General features: G+C 39.6%; 1 protein-coding gene across 14 annotated transcripts in view; it reads right to left on the bottom strand.

Annotated features, from left to right (window-relative positions):
- Positions 1 to 19,673, bottom strand: part of ARNT (aryl hydrocarbon receptor nuclear translocator) — a 66,340-nt gene that overhangs the window by 8,931 nt on the left and 37,736 nt on the right. For 8 of the 14 annotated variants that reach the window (XM_005541964.4, XM_073996336.1, XM_005541966.4 and 5 more), the window contains 8 exons: positions 18,721 to 18,934; positions 16,997 to 17,099; positions 14,798 to 14,863; positions 14,306 to 14,391; positions 12,379 to 12,455; positions 11,561 to 11,695; positions 9,012 to 9,086; positions 5,087 to 5,238 (listed from right to left, as the gene is read on the bottom strand). In XM_005541964.4, coding sequence (XP_005542021.3) covers positions 5,087 to 5,238; positions 9,012 to 9,086; positions 11,561 to 11,695; positions 12,379 to 12,455; positions 14,306 to 14,391; positions 14,798 to 14,863; positions 16,997 to 17,099; positions 18,721 to 18,934 — 908 coding nt within the window. Of the gene's footprint in view, positions 1 to 5,086; positions 5,239 to 9,011; positions 9,087 to 11,560; positions 11,696 to 12,378; positions 12,456 to 14,305; positions 14,392 to 14,797; positions 14,864 to 16,996; positions 17,124 to 18,720; positions 18,935 to 19,673 lie in introns of all 14 variants that reach the window. The other 6 variants (XM_005541962.4, XM_005541963.4, XM_005541965.4 and 3 more) reach the window with 1 other exon arrangement.

Here is a 19,673-nt window from a genome sequence, read left to right as displayed (position 1 = left end):
AGCCTGGGGGACAGAGCGAGACTCCGTCTCAAAAAAAAAAAAAGAATATTTATTTAAAAATAAAATACTAGACAGGCACGGTGGCTCACACCTGTAATCCTGGCACTGTGGGAGGCTGAGGCAGGGTGGACTGCTTGAGCTCAGGAGTCTGAGACTGGCCTGGGCAACATGGTGAAGCCCCCGTCTCTACAAAAAACACAAAAATTAGCAGGCATGGCGGTGGGCTCCTGTAGTCCCAGCTACTCAGGAGACAGGTGGGAGGATCGCTTGAGCCTGGGAGGTGGAGGTTGCAGTGGGCTGAGAGAGCGCTACCACACTCCAGTCTGGGTGACAGAGTGAGACACTGTCTCAATGAAACAAACAAACAAACAAATCCCTAAAAGCTAATTAAAATTAATCATGGCAGGGAAAATGATACATAAACATGGAGAAAGCAATTATTTCCAGAAACTCAAGTCCTTAAAACGGCTTAAATTTTTAAAAACTTAAACAAAATGGAAACACAAAAATGATGGTTGTTGTGTAATATAAAGATGCAAAAAGACAAAAATAAAGAGCTACAATGACCATGACCATCCACTTGAGTCCTAAGTTAATAAAAATTTCTAACTCAATCCACTCTGTTATACAAAGTGAGCAAAGAATTAAACTTTACAAGTTCTAAAGACTGAATTGGACAATACTGTTGTCACCAGGTATTATTCATACTTGCTACGTAGTCATAATCTAAAGAGCTGGATTCAAGGCCAATTCTACAGAAAAAGGATTAAATGGCAAGGTGGTAACCTGACAATTGATACCTACTAGATGGCTATAATAAACAAAAAGACAGTAACAAGTGTTAACAAGGATGTGGAGAAATCAGAGCCCTTGTACACTGCTCCTGGGAATGCAGAATGATGGGGCAGCTTTGGAAAACAGTTTGGCAATTCCTCAAAAGGTAAAACAGAGTTACTATGTGGCCAGCAATTCCACTCCTGGGTGGAATTCAAGAGAATAAAAACATATATCCACACAAAAACTAGTACACAAATATTCATGAAAGCATTTTTTCAGCTCCTTATCCCTATTTTACAGATGGAAGCATTTTTGATAACCAAAAAGTAGAAACAACCAAATGTCCATTAATGAACACACAGACAGTATGTGGTATATCCATACAATGAAATCTTATTTGGCAATAAAAAGAAATGAAGTAGGCTGGGCGCGGTGGCTCACGCCTATAATCCCAGCACTTTGGGAGGCCGAGGTGGGTGGATCACGAGGTCAGGAGATCGAGACCATCCTGGCTAACACGGTGAAACCCCGTCTCTACTAAAAATACAAAAAACTAGCCGGGCGAGGTGGCGGGTGCCTGTAGTCCCAGCTACTCAGGAGGCTGAGGCAGGAGAATGGCGTGAACCCAGGAGGCAGAGCTTGCAGTGAGCTGAGACCACGCCACTGTACTCCAGCCTGGGTGACAGAGAGAGACTCCATCAAAAAAAAAAAAAAAAGAAAGAAATGAAGTACTGATACATGCTACAACATGGATAACCTTTGTAAACATTATACTAAGTGAAAGAGACCAGTTACAAAGGAACTACATAGTCTGTGATTCCATTTATACAAAATGTCTAGAATAGACAAATTTATAAAGACAACAGATTCATAGTTATATAGAACTTCAGAGCGGGGGGAAAGAACAGGGAATGACTGTTAACTGATCTAGAATTTGTTTTGGGGGAATGAAAATATTCTGAAATTAGACTGCAGTAAGAGTTACATAACTATGTGATATACTAAAAAACACTGTATACTTTAAATGGGTGAGGTGTATGGTATGTGAAATATATCTCATAAAACTTTTTTAAAAAGCAGCTGCGAAAGAAAGGTCAAATAGAAAAGTGCAAAAGAGAGGAACAGTAACTAATGAAAGAGGAGGACGTAGCTATGCTCTAAAGAAAACTGACCAAATCAGGCCCACTGCCTGTTTTTCTAAATAAAGATTTACTGGAACACAGCCACATTCTTTCATTTGTCTATGACTGCTTTCATGCTACAGCAGAATTGAGTAGGTGGAATAAAGACCACATGGCCCACAAAGCCTAAAATATTTACTATCTAGCCCCCCTTACAGAAAGAGCTTGCCTACCCCTGCTCCAGAAGAAAATCCTGTCAGACTAGAGCAATAAATTGGTGTACAAAACATAATCTTTTCCAGAAAGAGTTGATACATAGAATTGAAACATAAACCCTTCCATCTCAGGACCTAGTCTCTAAATTATTGTTTGTAAAATCTTATTCTGGCGAGGTGCAGTGGCTTATGCCTGTGATCCCAGCACTTTGGGAAGAGGACGGACTGCCTGTGCCCAGGAATTTAAGACCAGACTCTGCAACATGGAAAAATCCCATCTCTACAAAAAATACAAAAATTAGCCAGGCATCTTGGTGGATGTCTGTAGTCGCAGCTACTCAGGGGACTGAGGTGGGAGGATCGCTTGCGCCTGGGAGGTTGAGGCTGCAGTGAGCCATGATCACACCATTGCATTCCAGCCTAGGTTCCAGAGCCAGACCCTTTCTGAAAACAAAACAAAACAGAACAAAAACAAAAACAAAAAAACCTCACTCTACCCTGATCAGCTATCCCAAATCCTGTAAGTTGGAAAATGAGGAACTTCAAACTAATGGTGTTTAATACTAGAAAAGTGAGGAGAAGGGAATAGCTTGATAAGACTAAGAAGAGCTGGTACATTAGAAATCCCAACATTGGAAAATGCCTGTGTGATATTATGAAATACAACTGATTGCTGAACATGGAGGCTAGGGGCACCCACCTCTGTGCCGTCGAAAATTCGACTGTAACTTCTGACTCTCCCAAAACTTTACTACTAATAGCCTACTGTTGGCCAGAAGCCTTACCAATAACATAAACAGTTGATTAACACGTTCTGTATGTTGTATGTATTATGTACTGTATTCTTACAATAAAGTTAAAGAGAAAATATTAAGAAAATCGTAAGGAAGAGAAAATACATTTACAGCACTGTACTGTATTTATCTTTATCATAAGCTTATATCATCTTACAAGATGACTTACAAGATGAGTCATCTATATGAAGTGTCAAGCAACCACAGCTGCAGACTTCATTCTACAGTACATATCAAGCAATTCACCTTTTTCTTATAATGTCATGACTTTTCCCTGCTTCTTGGGAAGACTTCCAGCATCACTAGTGGCACTTCATACTGTTCCCAAATGTTATTCAAGGTTTCAGTATTGCACTAAACATGATGAAAAATATGCAAGAACCATGAGATTTCACTTTTTACTGCAATATGCAATTTATGGGAGTGAATTGCTCATGAAGAGATGATTAGCATCACACAGAATTTTAAGCAAACTGGCAACAATTGAGCAATAGGAGGTGGCTACAAAATTATTACAATAGTATAGTATATACTACCGTTAACTTTACACAGTTATGATTTAAAACTGCATCTTTACATTTGTTTACATTTCTCTCAACTACAAATGGTGCCATTGTACAAATGGTGTGTATGTATACGTTGTGATGCATTTTTACTTTTTTTTTTTTTGGAGATGGAGTCTCACTGTCACCCAGGCTGGAGTGTACTGGCACGATCTCAGCTCACTGCAACCTGCACCTCCCAGGTTCAAGTGATTCTCATACCTTAACCTCCCAAGTAGCTGGGACTATAGGCACGTGCCACCATGCCCAGCTAATTTCTGTATTTTCTTTTTTTTTTTTTTAGTAGAGACAGGGTTTCACCACGTTGGCCAGGTTGGTCTCAAACTCCTGACCTCAAGTGATCTGCTCAACTCGGTCTCCCAAAGTGATAAAGTGATGGGATTACAGGTGTGAGCCACTGCACCTGGCCAGCATTTCTACTTTTTATAATAGATTTGTATATGTTGTATGGTAGTAAATGATAAAACAGACTAGAATTTATATGTATTTAATATATTCATGCATGACATGCCTAACTTTTTCTAATTTTTTCAATACATCTAAGCTATGTAGCTTATTTTCAGGTTTTTCAAACTGTCACAAATATCAAAAGAATTTTCCAAAATATTTACTGAAAAAAATCCATGTATAAGTGGACCTGGATTTTTACCAATTAAAATCTTTGGAATCTTCAGTGTGATAAGTGTCTTTCTGTCGCTAATGAGTTGACTGAGGGCCGGCAACCCCTAGGTAGCTTCAAGATGGGGGCTCGTCCATGGAAAGATCAAGGCAAAATTAGAGGGTTGGGACTTATAGCCCTAACCTGCAACCTCATGGAGGGGAGTGGGACCTAAGGTTAAGCTGATCACCAATGGCCAATGATTTAATCACTCATGCCTACATAATGAAATTTCCATTAAAACCCAAAAGGACTGGGTTTGAGGAGCTTCTTAACAGGTAAACACATGGAAATCCCTGGAGGGTAGTCCACCCAGAAAGAGTTTGAAAGCTCTGTGCTCCTTCCTCCTTACCTTGCCCTATCTATCTCTTCATCTGATGTTCACTAGTATCCTTTGTAATATCTTTTATAATAAACTGGTAAACATAGGTAAATGTTCCCCGAGCCATTCAAGCAAATTGACTGAACCCAAGTAGGGGGTCATGGGAGACAGCTGGTCAGTCAGATGCACAGGTAAAACAACCTGGGGCTTGCAACTGGCATCGGAAGTGGGAGCAGTTTGTGGTACTGCATCCACAAATTGGGGGATCTGATGCTATCTCCGAGTAGATAGTGAACTGAATTGAATGGAAGGACACCCAGTTGGTGTCCACTACAGAACTGATTGTTTGATTTTTTTTTTTCTTTTTTATTTTTTTTTGAAACGGAATCTCACTTTGTAGCCCAGGCTGGAGTGCAGTGGGGTGATCCCAGCTCACTATAACCTCCACCTCTCAGGTTCAAGCGATTCTACTGTCTCAGCCTCCCGAGTAGCTGGGACTACAGGCACATGCCACCATGCCTGGCTAATTTTTGTGTTATTGCTTGATTGTTTACCCCTCACATAGGGCATCAGAAGTATTTTGTGTTGGGAGAGTAGAGGAAAAACAGTTTTTTCACACTCCTGTATAACACATACTTCACATTGGTGTTGGTACAGATGATGTACTCAATTTCATCTGAGTAAGGGTTCTGGAAAGTAAAGGAGCTGGTTCTCATCCAGAGCCATTCTTGGTTCTTAGACCGGAACCGGAACATGACAGACAGCACTTGGCCTTTTAATTTCACCACCTGAAAAAGTTTTCATGCCATCAGTGGAACTCAGAAAATTTTCATTACAAAAATAAATAAAAATTTTCCCATTTCTACAACCCTAAAACTCTTGTCATTGTCCTTGAGGCACCAGTATTTTTCAATATTAAAACAAAACGAGAGTAAAAACTAAGTGATTCAATATGGAAGCATATTTCTCATGCTTCCTTTCATCTAGAGTGCAGTGGTGCGATCTCTACTCACTGCAACCACCACCTCTCAGGTTCAAGCGATTCTCCTGCCTCAGTTTCCCAAGTGGCAGGGACTACAGGCACGTGCCACCACGCTCGGCTAATTTTTTGTATTTTTAGTAGAGACGGTGTATTCACCATGTTAGCCAGGATGGTCTTGATCTCCTGACCTCGTGATCTGCCCGCCTCGGCTTCCCAAAGTGCTGGGATTACAGGCGTGAGCCACTGTGCCCAGCCTTTTTTTTTTTTTGAGACGGAGCCTCGCTCTGTCACCAGGCTGGAGTGCAGTGGCGCAATCTCAGCTCACTACAACCTCCGACTCACTGGTTCAAGCAATTCTCCTGCCTCAGCCTCTCGAGTAGCTGAGATTACAGGCACGTGCCACCATGCGCAGTTAATTTTTGTATTTTCAGTAGAGACAGGGTTTCACCATGTTGGCCAGGGTGGTCTCAATTTCCTGACCTCGTGATCCGCCTGCCTTGGCCTCCCAAAGTGCTGGGATTATAGGCTTGAGCCACTGAGCCCGGCCAGAGACTCAAGCTTTCTTATTAGGTTGGTGCAAAAGTCATTGCATTTTTGCCATTAAAAAAAAAATGGCAAAAACCACAATTTCTTTTCCACCAACCTATTACTATTCTAGTCAAAAAGGAATAATACTTATTTCCAGGAAGGAAAAGACTGTTTCCCTACTTCCCTTGGGAAATCCATTAAAAATACTCTGAGCTACCTTTACAAGTCTATACCAGAAATTTGGTAAGTTTAATGACACTGAATATAGCTTACATGTTGCTCTTCAGTCCTATTTTTTCCCCTGAAATCTGAGAACATCTGTTTTCATTTTTTTTCTTTTTTTTCTTTTTTTCTTTGAGATGGAGTCTCACTCTACTGCCCAGGCTGGAGTGCAGTGGTGCAATCTTGGCTCACTGCAACCTCCGCCTCCCGGGTTCAAGTGATTCTCCTGCCTTAGCCTCCTGAGTAGCTGGGGACTACAGGTGTGCCCCACCACACCCAGCTAATTTTTGTATTTTTAGTAGAGATGGGTTTTCACCATGTTGGCCAGGCTGGTCTCAAACTCCTGACCTCAAATGATCTGCCTGCCTTGGCCTCCCAAAGTGCTGGGATTATAGGCATGAGCCACAGCGCCCAGACAACATCTGTTTTCACAGTATCTACAGAGGCTTCCATAAATAAAATTAAGTTGGCTTTAGTCTTGTTTTGCTTTTTAAAAGTAATTTAAGTTATTCTATTTTTTATTTTATTTTATTTTTAGACAGTCTTGCTTTATCACCCAGGCTGAAGTGTAGTGGGGCAATCTTGGGTCACTGCAACCTCTGCCTCCTGGGTTCAAGCAATTCTCGTGCCTCAGCCTCCCAAGTAGTTGGGACTACAGGCATGAGCCACCATACCTGGCTAATTTTTTTTTTTTTTTTTTTTTTTTGAGACGGAGTCTCGCTCTGTCACCCAGGCTGGAGTGCAGTGGCCGGATCTCAGCTCACTGCAAGCTCCGCCTCCCGGGTTCACGCCATTCTCCTGCCTCAGCCTCCCGAGTAGCTGGAACTACAGGCGCCCGCCACCTCGCCCGGCTAGTTTTTTGTATTTTTTTTTTTTTAGTAGAGACGGGGTTTCACTGTGTTAGCCAGGATGGTCTCGATCTCCTGACCTCGTGATCCGCCTGTCTCGGCCTCCCAAAGTGCTGGGATTACAGGCTTGAGCCACCGCGCCCGGCCTAATTTTTGTATTTTTAATAGAGACAGGGTTTCAAGATGTTGGCCAGGCTGGTTCAAACTCCTGGCTTCAAGTGATCACCTGCCTCAGCCTCCCAAAGTGCTGGGATTACAGGCGTGAGTGACCATGCCCAGCCAATTTTAGGTTATTTTACATACTAGTCTCATGGAATAGAAAATAATCTTTTAACTCTATATTCCTAAAAATTAAAAAATAAAAAATAAAAAACCAGTATTAGAAGCCAACCACCTATTTTGTAATACTATGTATCAAATACTGGGTGATGTGTTTTATATTCATTACCTTATTTAATCTTCCCAACAACCATCTGAATTAAGGTACTATTAATATATTCATTGTATCAGTAAGGACACTACTGAGACTTAAAGAGGTTAATTAACTTGTCTAATACAAAGTAAAAACCGTTATCGAAAGCCGTCTATAAAATTCACCAGATATTTTCAGAAGCTGAAGCCTGAGAATGACAATTAACAGTCAGCTTATATAATTCATTACAACTCTCACTGATCCATAAAAGAACCGTCTAGGCTGGGTGCAATGGCTCATGCCTGTAATCCCAGCACTTTGGGAAGCTGAGGCGGGTGGATCACAAGGTCAGGAGATTGAGACCATCCTGGCCAACATGTTGAAACCCTGTCTCTACTAAAAATACAAAAATTAGCTGGGCGTGGCAGCGCATGCCTGTAATTCCAGCTACTTGGGAGGCTGAGACAGGAGAATCGCTTGAACTCGGGAGGCAGAGGTTACAATGAGCCGAGATCACACACTACACTCCACCCTGGCGACAGAGCTAGACTCCTAAAAAAAAAAATTAACTGTATAAAATGAATTTTTCTACTACAAGCTTAGTGAAGTATACCGTTTTCTTTTTTTTTCTTTTTTTTTTTTTTTGAGACAGAGTCTAGCTCTGCCATCCAGGCTGGAGTACAGTGGTATGATCTCAGCTCACTGCAACTTCTGCCTCCCTGGTTCAAGTGATTCTTGTGCCTCAGCCTCCCGAGTACCTGGGATTACAGGCATGCACCACCATACCAGGCTAATTTTTTGTATTTTTACTAGAGATGGGGTTTCACTGTGTTGGCCGGGCTGGTCTTGAACTCCTGGCCTCAAGTGATCCACCTGCTTCAGCCTCCCAGAGAGCTGGGATTATAGGTGTGAGCCACGGCGCCCAGATGAGAACATCTATTTTCACAGCATCTACAGAGATTGGGTGCATGAGCCACCATGCTTGGCCCAATAGTTTAAATACCTTAAAGACAGCTCCTTGGATACAGTTAATTGAATACAAGACAGTAAATAGCCAAAGCCAAACAGAAATACCTTGGGGATTATCCATAATTTCAAAGTATTAATCCTTTTCTTTTTTTTTTTTTTTTTTTTTGTTGAGACGGAGTCTCGCTCTGTCGCCCGGGCTGGAGTGCAGTGGCCGGATCTCAGCTCACTGCAAGCTCCGCCTCCCGGGTTTACGCCATTCTCCTGCCTCAGCCTCCCGTGTAGCTGGGACTACAGGCGCCCGCCACCTCGCCCGGCTAATTTTTTGTATTTTTAGTAGAGACGGGGTTTCACCGTGTTAGCCAGGATGGTCTTGATCTCCTGACCTCGTGATCCGCCCGTCTCGGCCTCCCAAAGTGCTAGGATTACAGGCTTGAGCCACCGCGCCCGGCCTAATCCTTTTCTATTTCTTAAAAATGCAGATTAAGTACTAAAGAACATAAAACTGTAGTGCTTGCCACAGTGTTCAGTTAATCAGTAGTCAATATTTATGGAGTGAATATGATACATATTTATTCGGAACCAAACCAGGAAAAAAGTTACCTGTTGGAAGCTGTCTCTTAGAAGCTGCTGGTCTTCAGGATGACAGAATTCCACAATATTCTTTCCTAAGAGTTCCTAGAAGAGAGAAAGAAAAGTATGATATATACTTTTTTTTTAAGATGGAGTTTTGCTCTTGTTGCCCAGGCTGGAGTACAATGGCGCGATCTTGGCTCACTATAACCTCCGCCTCCTGGGTTCAAGCAATTCTCCTGCCTCAACCTCCCAAGTAACTGGGATTACAGACATGTGCTATCACACCTGGCTAATTTTGTATTTTTGTTTAGTAGAGACAGGGTTTCACCATGTTGGTCAGGCTGGTCTCAAACTCCTGACCTCAAGTGATCCACCTGCCTCGGCCTCCCAAAGTGCTGGGATTACAGGTGTGAGCCACCATACCCAGCCAAGACATATACTTTTATGGCCATCTAACTGGCCTGGCCCATCAGCTGGGGACCTGGATTTTATTTCTTCTGTTTTGATCCTAAGATTATAGTTAAGCATGGAGGGAAAAATAAGACAATAAACAAAAGATGAAATATGCTAAAAGAAGACAGAATCTGTTAAGGAGCTGGCTTCTAAAACATTTTTCTTTTTCAGAATATTATATATTTATTTTAATGAGATTATAAATTTTAGGTATAATTTATATTCATAATTCAGCCTTTCTAAGTGTATGATTTGATGACTTCTACTAAATTTATACAATTGTGCAATGATTACCACAATCCAGTTTTAGAACACGTTCACTGCCTCAAAAAGTTCCCTTGGACTATCTGCAGTCACTCTCTGTTCCCACTCCCCTCCCCAGCCAACCACAAATCTGCTTTCTGCCTCTCTAGTTCTGCTATTTCTACAAATTTCATATAAATAAAACAAAACAGTATGTGGTCTTTTGGGTCTAACTTCTTTCACTGAGCATGGTATTTTTGAAGTTCATCTACATGGTTGCATTATCAGTAGTTTATTCCTTTTTATGCTCAGTAGTATTCTAACATGGATACAACACAGTTGTGTATTCATTTACAAAATGTTAATGGACGTTTAAATAGTTTCCATTTTTTGGCTATTATGAATAATACAGATATGAACTGTGTACAACTATGTACAAATCTATGTGTGAACATGTTTTCATTTCTCTTAGGTAGATACTTAGGAATGAAATTGCTAGGTTATAGGATAAGAGTATGTTTAACTTTGTAGGAAATTGCCAAAATGCTTTTGCAAAGTAGCTATACCATTTTACAAGTCTATCAGCAATGTATGAGGGTTCCTTCCAGCTTCTACACATTTTCAACAATACTTTTTGATTATAGCCATTCTAGTGGGTATCTCATTGTGATTTTAATTTGCAGTTTCCTAAGGGTAAAAAGATGTTGAGCATCTTTTCATGTGCATAAATGCATATTTATTCTTTGGTCAAATGTCAAGTCTTGTGCCCTTTTTTACCAGCTGTTTGTCTTAATGAGTTATTTATATATTCCTGGTACAAAGCCTCTTTCAGATATATGATTTGTAACTATTTTCTCTCCATTTATGTCTGGTTTTTTTCATTTTCTTAATAATATCCTTTAAAGACGGCAAACTTTAATTACAATTAAATCCAATTTATCATTTTTTTTCTTCTGTGAATCATGCTTTTAGTGTCATGTAAGAAATCTGTTGCTTAACTCAAAATCACAGAGATTTTCTCCTAGGAGTTTATTTGTAACTTTAGCTCTTACACATTTAGGCCTTTGAGCTGATTTTGTAAATTGTATAAGATAAGATCTATGTGTTTTTATTTTTGGGTGTGGTTTATTTTTTTTTGCATACAGATATCGAATTGTTCCATTTGTTAGAAATATTTATTTTATCCATTGAATTGTCTTGGCACCTTTGCTGAAAATTAGTTGACAAGTATAAGAATAGACCTTATTCTGATCTATTGATCTATGTATCTATCCTTACACCAACACCACACTGTCTTGGTAATAGCTTTATAGTTAGTGTTGAATCAGGTAGTGTACATTCTCTTTGTTCTTTGTTTTCAAGACCTCTTTTTCACCAACCTCTTTCACATAGCCACAGCCAGAAGTCTTTCCTTCCCACAACCCTTTTAAAAGTTTATATGATGAGTCAATTCAGAGATGGCTAACTGGTCTGTTGCATGAGTAAATTATAATAACTGGTGCTAAATCTGCATGTTTTATGGGCCATTATTCATTTAGGTAATTACGTGAATTATCTAAATGTGGCTATACTGGTGTAACTAATTAATATGAGTACCTTTGAATCATTATCTGTATTAATATGAATAACAAAAAATAAATACATATTTGTACCTGCTGCTCCCACCTGGTTTGACAAGCCGTATTTCTCTACATGAGATGACAGTCCTAATAGGAAGCTGAAAATAATGTTAGGTACTAACAGAATATGATGATCTCTTTTTCTCAACTGAGGTTGGTATGTTTTGGCTATCTTAGGAACTACATGATTACATAATCTCAAAACAGCCAAAGGAAAATGGAGGCCTAGGTATTAGTGATGTAATAGCTCCAGCTCCTCACCTGCGGTTGGTAGCCAACAGTAGCCACACAGCGGTGATCCACAAAAGTGAAGATTCCCTCAATGTTGTGTCGGGAGATGAACTCTGTTGGTTGACAAACATTACTCATGTCTGTACAATTGGGAGAACTAGTTACCTGAGAGTGAAGAGATAAAAATGAGGTAAAATGACACCAGTTTTTACAGATGTATTTCCTATCTCCTCATGGTCTTTTGCATACACATAAGATTCCGTTTTAGGACTTTCTAAACGTTCACATTTTATCCAAAAAGGAAAAAAAATGACAATCACAATCAGACAAGGCATAAGGTCTAGCTCTACTCCCAAACATTTACACTTTACCAAGTTAGTAAAGTAAGAATAAAGTTTATTCAACCCAAAATCCACATACTTTCATCTAGCTAGGCTGAGCTCATTACTCAGGCTGATATGGTACAAGTAACCAAGAAACTTATCTATACTTATGAAAAAAAATCAAAATAATTCCACTTTTCTAATGTTAGTCAGGTAATGATAAAATGAAAAGGATCTTTCTTCTTTTGTACAGGGGGAAAGGAGATTAACTGGCAATTGAAAATTAAGCATAGTAAAGCTAAAATTAAGACAAGGGGAAAAAGATCTCCCTCCTCTCATGCTTTTCAACTTCTACTTAAGTCCAAGAATAGCAATGGTCACTATAAATGCCATATTCCTTCAAATTTTTACAGTTTTGTGGAATTCTTCATTTGTATTCAGAAAGTAAAAGAAAATTAACAGGAATGAGTCCTGAAGATTTTTTCTAATTGAAAGGGGATATACATGTGGAAAATTTATACTTGCCTGCAATCTGCCAATGGCCACTAGGCAAAACTTGCTTCCCTGGCCAGCCTCTGGGTCATCATCTGGGAGGGAAACACCTTCAGAAAGGTGAGGTTAAAAGGTTTAACAGGGACCTCCAACTCAAATGCCTTCAAAACTCAGACAAGTAAAGATTCAAAATAGACCTATTTATGGGCCAGGTACCGTGGCTCACGCCTGTAATCCCAACAATTTGGGAAGCCGAGGTGGGCAGATCACTTGAGGACAGGAGCTTGAGGCCAGCCTGACCAACACGGTGAAACCCCATCTCTACTAAAAATACAAAAATTAGCCAGGCGTGGTGGCATGCGCCTGTAATCTCAGCTACTTGGGAGGCTGAGGTGAGAGAATCACTTGAACCCAGGAGGTAGAGGCTGCAGAGAACCGAGATTGCGCCACTGCACTCCAGTCTGGGTGACAGACAGAGTGAGACTCCCTCTCAAAAAAAAAAAACAAAAAGCAAAACAAAACAAAATACATCCAGTTATGAAGAGGCTAAGCATAAAGCAATAGAGAATGATAAATAAGAATAAAAATAAACAATTACGTAAAATTTACCATATATGCCAGTCATTGTTTTAAGTATTTACATATATATTGATTCCTACCTTTTACCCATGTTAATTATAGTAAACTGGAAATACAAGTCCTACCCAGAGTATTCTAAAAAACTATGCTGGCCAAATAAGGCATATATGAAGACATCCATTCTATGACCATGTTATAGGCAGAAAATGTATGCTTTGCCTAATCTGTGACTTTTAAAGTTAGCAAGCAACCCAAAATGAAGTTATACCAACCATCAATAGTTATTCATGTCCCTTGGAAAAGAGAGAAACCAATGTTTTACAGAGAAAAGGAAGAAGACTGCATTTCTCCCCTATTGTTTGCACAGTTTCTTTTTATCCAGAAAAATAGTACTCCTTGATGCTACACAGAGGTACAAAAGATAACATACTTTAAATGTATGGATTATGTAGTATATAGACTAAGTAATTCAAATGTCATTACTACTTCAGTGAAATTTTTTTTAATTACATTAACTACTTTTATTGGGTACCTGCCACATGCCAGGCACTGGGCTGGATGCTTTCCTTAAATTAAATCTAATCCTCACAAAACCCCTATACAGGATGTACTAACTCCAAATTACAGATGAGAAAACTGAGCTTTATAAAGGTCAAGCAACTTACCCTAGGCAATGCCACTAATAAATAACAATGACAGGAATCATACCCAGGTTTTTCCACATCCAAAGTTTAACCTCTTTCTGAAACACATCACCTTGCTTCTCTTTTCTCTTAGTTTCTGTCTCCCCCAAATCCCTACTTTCCAATAATATCCATGCGGCAGGGAAGTAATAAAGTTGCTAAGATTTGGAAACTCTGACAAGCCAACTTAAAACGTTGATCCCTGCAACCCAATCACCTTTCTCACATTCCGTGTTTGACCTCAAGTTCTAGTAAAGCCAATCTGCTCAAAGCTTGATTTAAAGCCTTTGCAGAGAATATCCTCAATAAGTTATTACAATAAAGGCATTTCCCCCTTTTCCCTCAAAGTCTTGTTCCTAGTTTAGAAAGCTTTCTCAAATTAACTGCATTCAATGTCTATGCTTCTTTGCAAGAAATGCTTAGAACACATACGTTCAGTATAAATTTGTGCATTTAAAGACCACATTCTGTGACATAGCCAACACTGAATCATTTTCCAGCCTGAATTATCTATCTCCTCAACTGGAATAAAAGCTCAATAACGGAAGGGAAAGATTGTGTATTTTACTTTCCTATTTTCTTTCATATTATACAAAAGTACATTTCATATACCAGGTATATAATAAATATTAGTTTTCATGGACTCTGTGAGAAACCAACGGCTCTAAGGGGAAATATCTACTGTTTCACTTTCTTACCTGCTGGGGGCCAGGCCTTGATGTAGCCTGTGCAGTGGACCACCACGAAGTGAGGTTCCCCATCCTTTACAGAGCCAAGTCCATTCCTAGAAGAGTTACAGGAATTAGAAAAAAAAAAATCTACCCAGTAAAACTCAAAGGGCAATGCTGGCTTAGTACCTTTAAGTTTAGGCTCTTAGGAGTTTACAAAACAGGATAATCAGCTTTCCCACCCAAAAATGACCACCACATTTTTACCCTTGCCAAAGTAAAGTAACCAAAAGGTATGCAGTAGGAGGAAAGCAGGTAAAATAGCATAGTAACTTCCTTAAACAGGATTTTCAAGAGAAGTTTTAGAAGTTTAGGAAAATATTGCCAGAAAAAAAAGTAACTGGGAGGTAAGGGATGAAAGTGAGGGCTGCTGAAGGAACAACTACAGTAAGATAGGTAAAAATGTGATGATCTCTACAGGTATTTGGCCATCCCTTTGGTTTTCACCACTTAGGATCTCACCTGCATCTGTTCCTCACAAAGCTCAGCCTATTCACAGAAACTGGGTCCACAGAGCTACTGCCACACCTGTTTCAAAGAACAAAGAGATTAAAAGCAATCAGGCTGCACTATCAAAGAACTTTCCACAGTAATAGCAGAATAACAGGCTCTGGATACAATTAGACATAGAAAATTGGTAATGCTTCTAATAATGAAGGATAAAGGTAAGTCAGGTTTAGTATTTCTAGAACTTTTAGAATTTGAAGTCAAAATGTTCCATATATTCTTCAAATGCAAATATTCTCAACAACAAGAGTTGGTAAGCTTTTTCTGTAAAGTACCAGATAGTAAGTATTTTCAGCTTCATGGGCCAGAAGGTCTGTTGCAACTAGTCAACTCTAGCATTATAGCATGAAAGTAGCCATAGATAATATGTAAAAATATGGGCATGGCTATGTTCCAATAAAACTTTATTTACAAACAAAGGGCTGTGGTTTGCTTACTCCTGCTCTACATTAACCACAACTTAATGTAATTGCTATAGTTCATTATTATCTCACTCTTGCCTATGTCTTTGCATTAGCCATGTCCACATATTGGGATACTCCTGCCAATGCTACTTTCCCTCTCCCCATTCTATAAAATAAAAATAAAAGTTACATAGGGTTAATACATGTCATGCTCTGTTCTAAATATCTTTACATATATTAATTCATCTAATCTTCATAACAACTTTATAAAGTCAGTATTAACATTATCGCCATTGAGATGATTAAATCAAAGCACAATATAGTCATGTAATCATCCAAGGTTTCAGAAGATAGCATCAAAGCTAGAATTCAAATCCACAGAATATGGATTAAAACAAAATCCAGCAGTCTGAGTCTAGAAGCTACTCTAAGTTACAAGCTGGGCACAGTGGTTCAGGCCTGTAATCTCAGCACTTTGGGAGGCCGAGACAGGCGAATCACTTGAGGTCAAGAGTTTGAGGCCGGCTGGCCAACATGGTGAAACACTGTTTCTACTAAAAATACAAAAATTAGCCAGCTGTGGTGGCATGCGCCTGCAATCCAGCTACTCAGGAAACTGAGGCATGAGAATCGCTTGAACCTAGGAGGTAGAGGTTGTAGTGAGCCAAGATCATGCCACTGCACTCCAACCTGGGCAAAAGAGCAAGACTCTGTCTCAAAAAAATAAATAAATAAAAATAAAAATAAATCACTAAACCACATAATGTTCAATTTTGTGCCTCTCCAAGCAAACCTTTAATATCCTACCCATAATTTCTAGCAACCATCCTTTTAGTACAATGTAGTCAATTTCCATTATATAACCTGAATTTTGTGACCCCAAGATGTCTTTTGTACCTGTTTAGAAAGGACCACCATCTTTTCTACAGAATCCTAAAATATACAGTATATCATTTATAAACACTAAACACTAACTGAAAGACATAGGAAGTCTCAAATTTCTAACCAAAAACAAAAAGAAGAAATGGTCTGAGTAAATGGATATTGCCTTGTGTTTTAATGGGGAAAAAGTACAGGTTTTGTAGTCAGACAACTATGAATTAAAACAAAATCCTGTATCAAACACTATGTAATAGTGGGAAATTCATTTCTTTTTCTCTTTTTTTTTTTTTTGAGACAGTTTTACTCTTTTTGCCTAGGCTGGAGTGCAATGGCACAATCTCGGCTCACTGCAACCTCTGCCTCCTGGGTTCAAGCAATTGTCCTGCCTCAGCCTCCGAGTGGCTGGGATTACAGGTGCACACCACCACACCCGTCGAATTTTGTATTTTTTTTTTAGTAGGGACGGGGTTTCACCATGGTGGCCAGGCTGGTCTCGAACTCCTGACCTTAGGTGATCCACCCTCCCCAGCCTACCAAAGTGCTGGGATTAGAGGCTTCAGCCACCGCACCCAGCCAAGTTCATTTCTTTATATATGTTTTTCCATCTGCAAAACGGTAACCATCAATCTTACACTACAGGGCAATTGTGAGGATGAAATAAGATGACAGAAAGCACCTATCATAGTGTCTGGCAAGTTCAGAAACATTAGTTCCTTTACCAAATACTTTATTCTGTGTTACAATCCATCTGGGTAGGGAGAGTTAAGTTTAATCCACTGGAGCTAATCCAACTTAACTCCAACAGAAATAAAACTCTCAGCTCTTGATCCTTCCTATACCAAATCACAATCCTCAGCTTGACACTCACCTCATTCGGCAAATAAATGATCTCCTTGAGCCCATACACATTCTCATGGAAGACTGTTGACCTTCCTTTTTCACTGTTCCAGTCTTTAGATCCAGGATACGCCCTGAAGGAGGATGTGAAGAGCAGTCTGGAGTGCATTTTTGTGTGTGGGGAAGAGGGGGAGAGACACTGAAGGCAAAGATAAGTAAGCATCCTATTCATGCCCTTAATCTCCTTGCTTAGAACTGACCAAGCAGGAGATGATTTTTTTTTTTAAGTCTAAAATACTTCAATTATCATCAATGAATCTCACTCTTAAGTTCAAAGGCAGCACTGAAAATAACATTGTGCAAGGAAAAGTAGGAGTGGAAAGTAGTATTAGAAAACAAGAGGCAAGGCTATATTCTCATGCCTGATTATTTGTATACACATACAGACATACATACAGAGTAAACGTCAGTGGTTGAAAAACAAGTAATTTTCTGTAGTCTCAGCTAATCAGGAGGCTGAGGCAGGAGAACTGCTTGAGCGCAGGAGTTTGAGGCTATAGTGTGCTATGACTGTGCCTGTGAAGAGTCACTGTACTCCAGCCTCAGCAATAAAGCAAGACCTTGTCTCAAAACAAAACAAAAATAAAAAATTTTACAAATAAAAAAACCAAGTAATTTTATATGTTATAGAAACATATATATCTGTTTGTCTTCTTTATTATATAGAAACGAAGAACAACTTTTGGGGAAAAGGAAGAACTAGAAAAATGAAATCATAAAAACATACAGGAGGGGAAAACTGGTCAAGTGCAGTGGCCCATGCCGGTAATCCCAGCACTTTGAGAAGCCAAGGTGGGAGGAATGCTGAAGACCAGGAGTTTGAGACCAGTCTGGGCAACAGACAGAACCTGTCTCTACAAAAAATTTAAAAATTGGCCAAGTGTGGTGACATGAACTACTCCTAGCTACTCAAGAAGCTGTAAGAAGGCAGATCACTTCAGCCCAGAAGAGTTCAAGATTACAGTAACCTATGATGCACCACTGCACTCCAGCCTAGGCAAGAGAGTGAGACCCTGTTTCTTTTTGGGGGGAAAAAAAAGGAGAAAAACTAAAGATCAACAACACTAATATGAGTATATTGAAATTTCTTGCATTTTAACTACCAGTTTTTATCTGCTTCCACTTTAAATTTTTTTCTAGAGTTGCTCAAGAATAGATATGACTTGTTTCCTCTAGCCAAACTCTGGCCAAAAGACTGAACATAATAAAATAGGGGAGAAAAAAAGAACAACAGTACAGATACAAACAACAACATAAAACACCTTGTACACCGACCAATGACCATATCTATAGAATAAAAAGCTGTTATCATTGAACCTAGCACAAAGCCAAGCACTAGGAGGTAGAAAAAATACCAGATAATTATCCATACAAATGAGATAAAAGCATGGGTAATTCCCTTAGAATGGAAAAAAAAAAAAAAAAAGTACTGTAAGTTTGGCTTTTACTGTTCTATTTACACTAATATTAAGATAAATGTAAAATACTATCATTAATGAAATATTTTCTAAGGATGAGCCACAAAGTAGATAATCTCATATGGATAAAAAGAACTCCTTTATATTCATTAAAGGAGAAAATTCTTGAAGTCTTGCCAGAGTCAACAAACCAATTTAAAGGCTAAAACATCTCTTAAGCCTCAGGAAAAAAAGAAGAAAGGGCTTCTCATTCATTTCCCATACACATAACTCTCACCTGTCAGGGCATTTTCCGAAGTGGAAAGCTGCTCACGAAGTTTATCCACATCATCTGGGTGCACCTGATCATAGAGTGTGCTGCCAAACCATTCAGACTGTGGCTGGTTCAAAACAGGAGTCACGGAGTCAGAGACATACACCACCCTGCCTGTCTCACATGAGACAATAAACAGAAAGCCATCTGCTGCCTCCAAGATCAAATGTTTCAGTTCCTGCCCAAGAAAAAGAAATAGAAGTTAATATTGAACTCTGAAAAAACAAGTATTTCTATTCACAGGAAGAAGTAAGACACTTCAGGCCATATGCATCTCTCCATAAGCAACTGCTGGCTCACACCTGATCCACAGTCACAGGTTTCCACCCTAAACGTAGTTACCTTCAAAAATAAGAAAGTTTTTTCTAATACATATTTCTTCACTTTCTCTGTCACTATCCACCTCTTCCTCTCTATCTCAGGACTCAAGAAGAATAAAAAGGCTTGGGCTAGGCACAGCGGCTCACGCCTGTAATCCCAGCACTTTGGGAGGTCAAAGTGGGAGGGTCACTCGAATCCAGGAGTTCAAGACCAGCCTGGACAACAGGGCGAAACTCCGTCTTTACAAACAAACAAAACAAAACAAACAAAAAAAACTAGCCAGGTGTGGTGGCACATGACTGTAGTCCCAGCTACTCGGGAGGCTGAGGTGGGAGGATCACTTGAGCCTGGGAAGCAGAGGTTGCAATGAGCTGAGATCACACCACCGCACTCCAGCCTGAGTGACAGAGCAAGAGACCCTGTCTCAAAAAAAAGGCTTACCATGAACAATAATTGACTTCTTAATTCCATACTGTCTGGTCTCTTTTTAGGACCTTGCTTGACAAATATTCCAACTTTCTCTCTTTCCCCTGAGGCCTATAAAAATGATCAGGTTTTCTCAATTCTATGTAAATCTTCCCTCACTTTGACCCATC

The sequence above is a fragment of the Macaca fascicularis genome, chromosome 1 (assembly GCF_037993035.2).
Source record: "Macaca fascicularis isolate 582-1 chromosome 1, T2T-MFA8v1.1".
In the NCBI taxonomy this organism is placed as follows: Eukaryota; Metazoa; Chordata; class Mammalia; order Primates; family Cercopithecidae; genus Macaca; species Macaca fascicularis.
The sequence above is the reverse complement of the archived record's forward strand: the minus strand, read 5'-3'. Positions and strand labels throughout refer to the sequence as shown.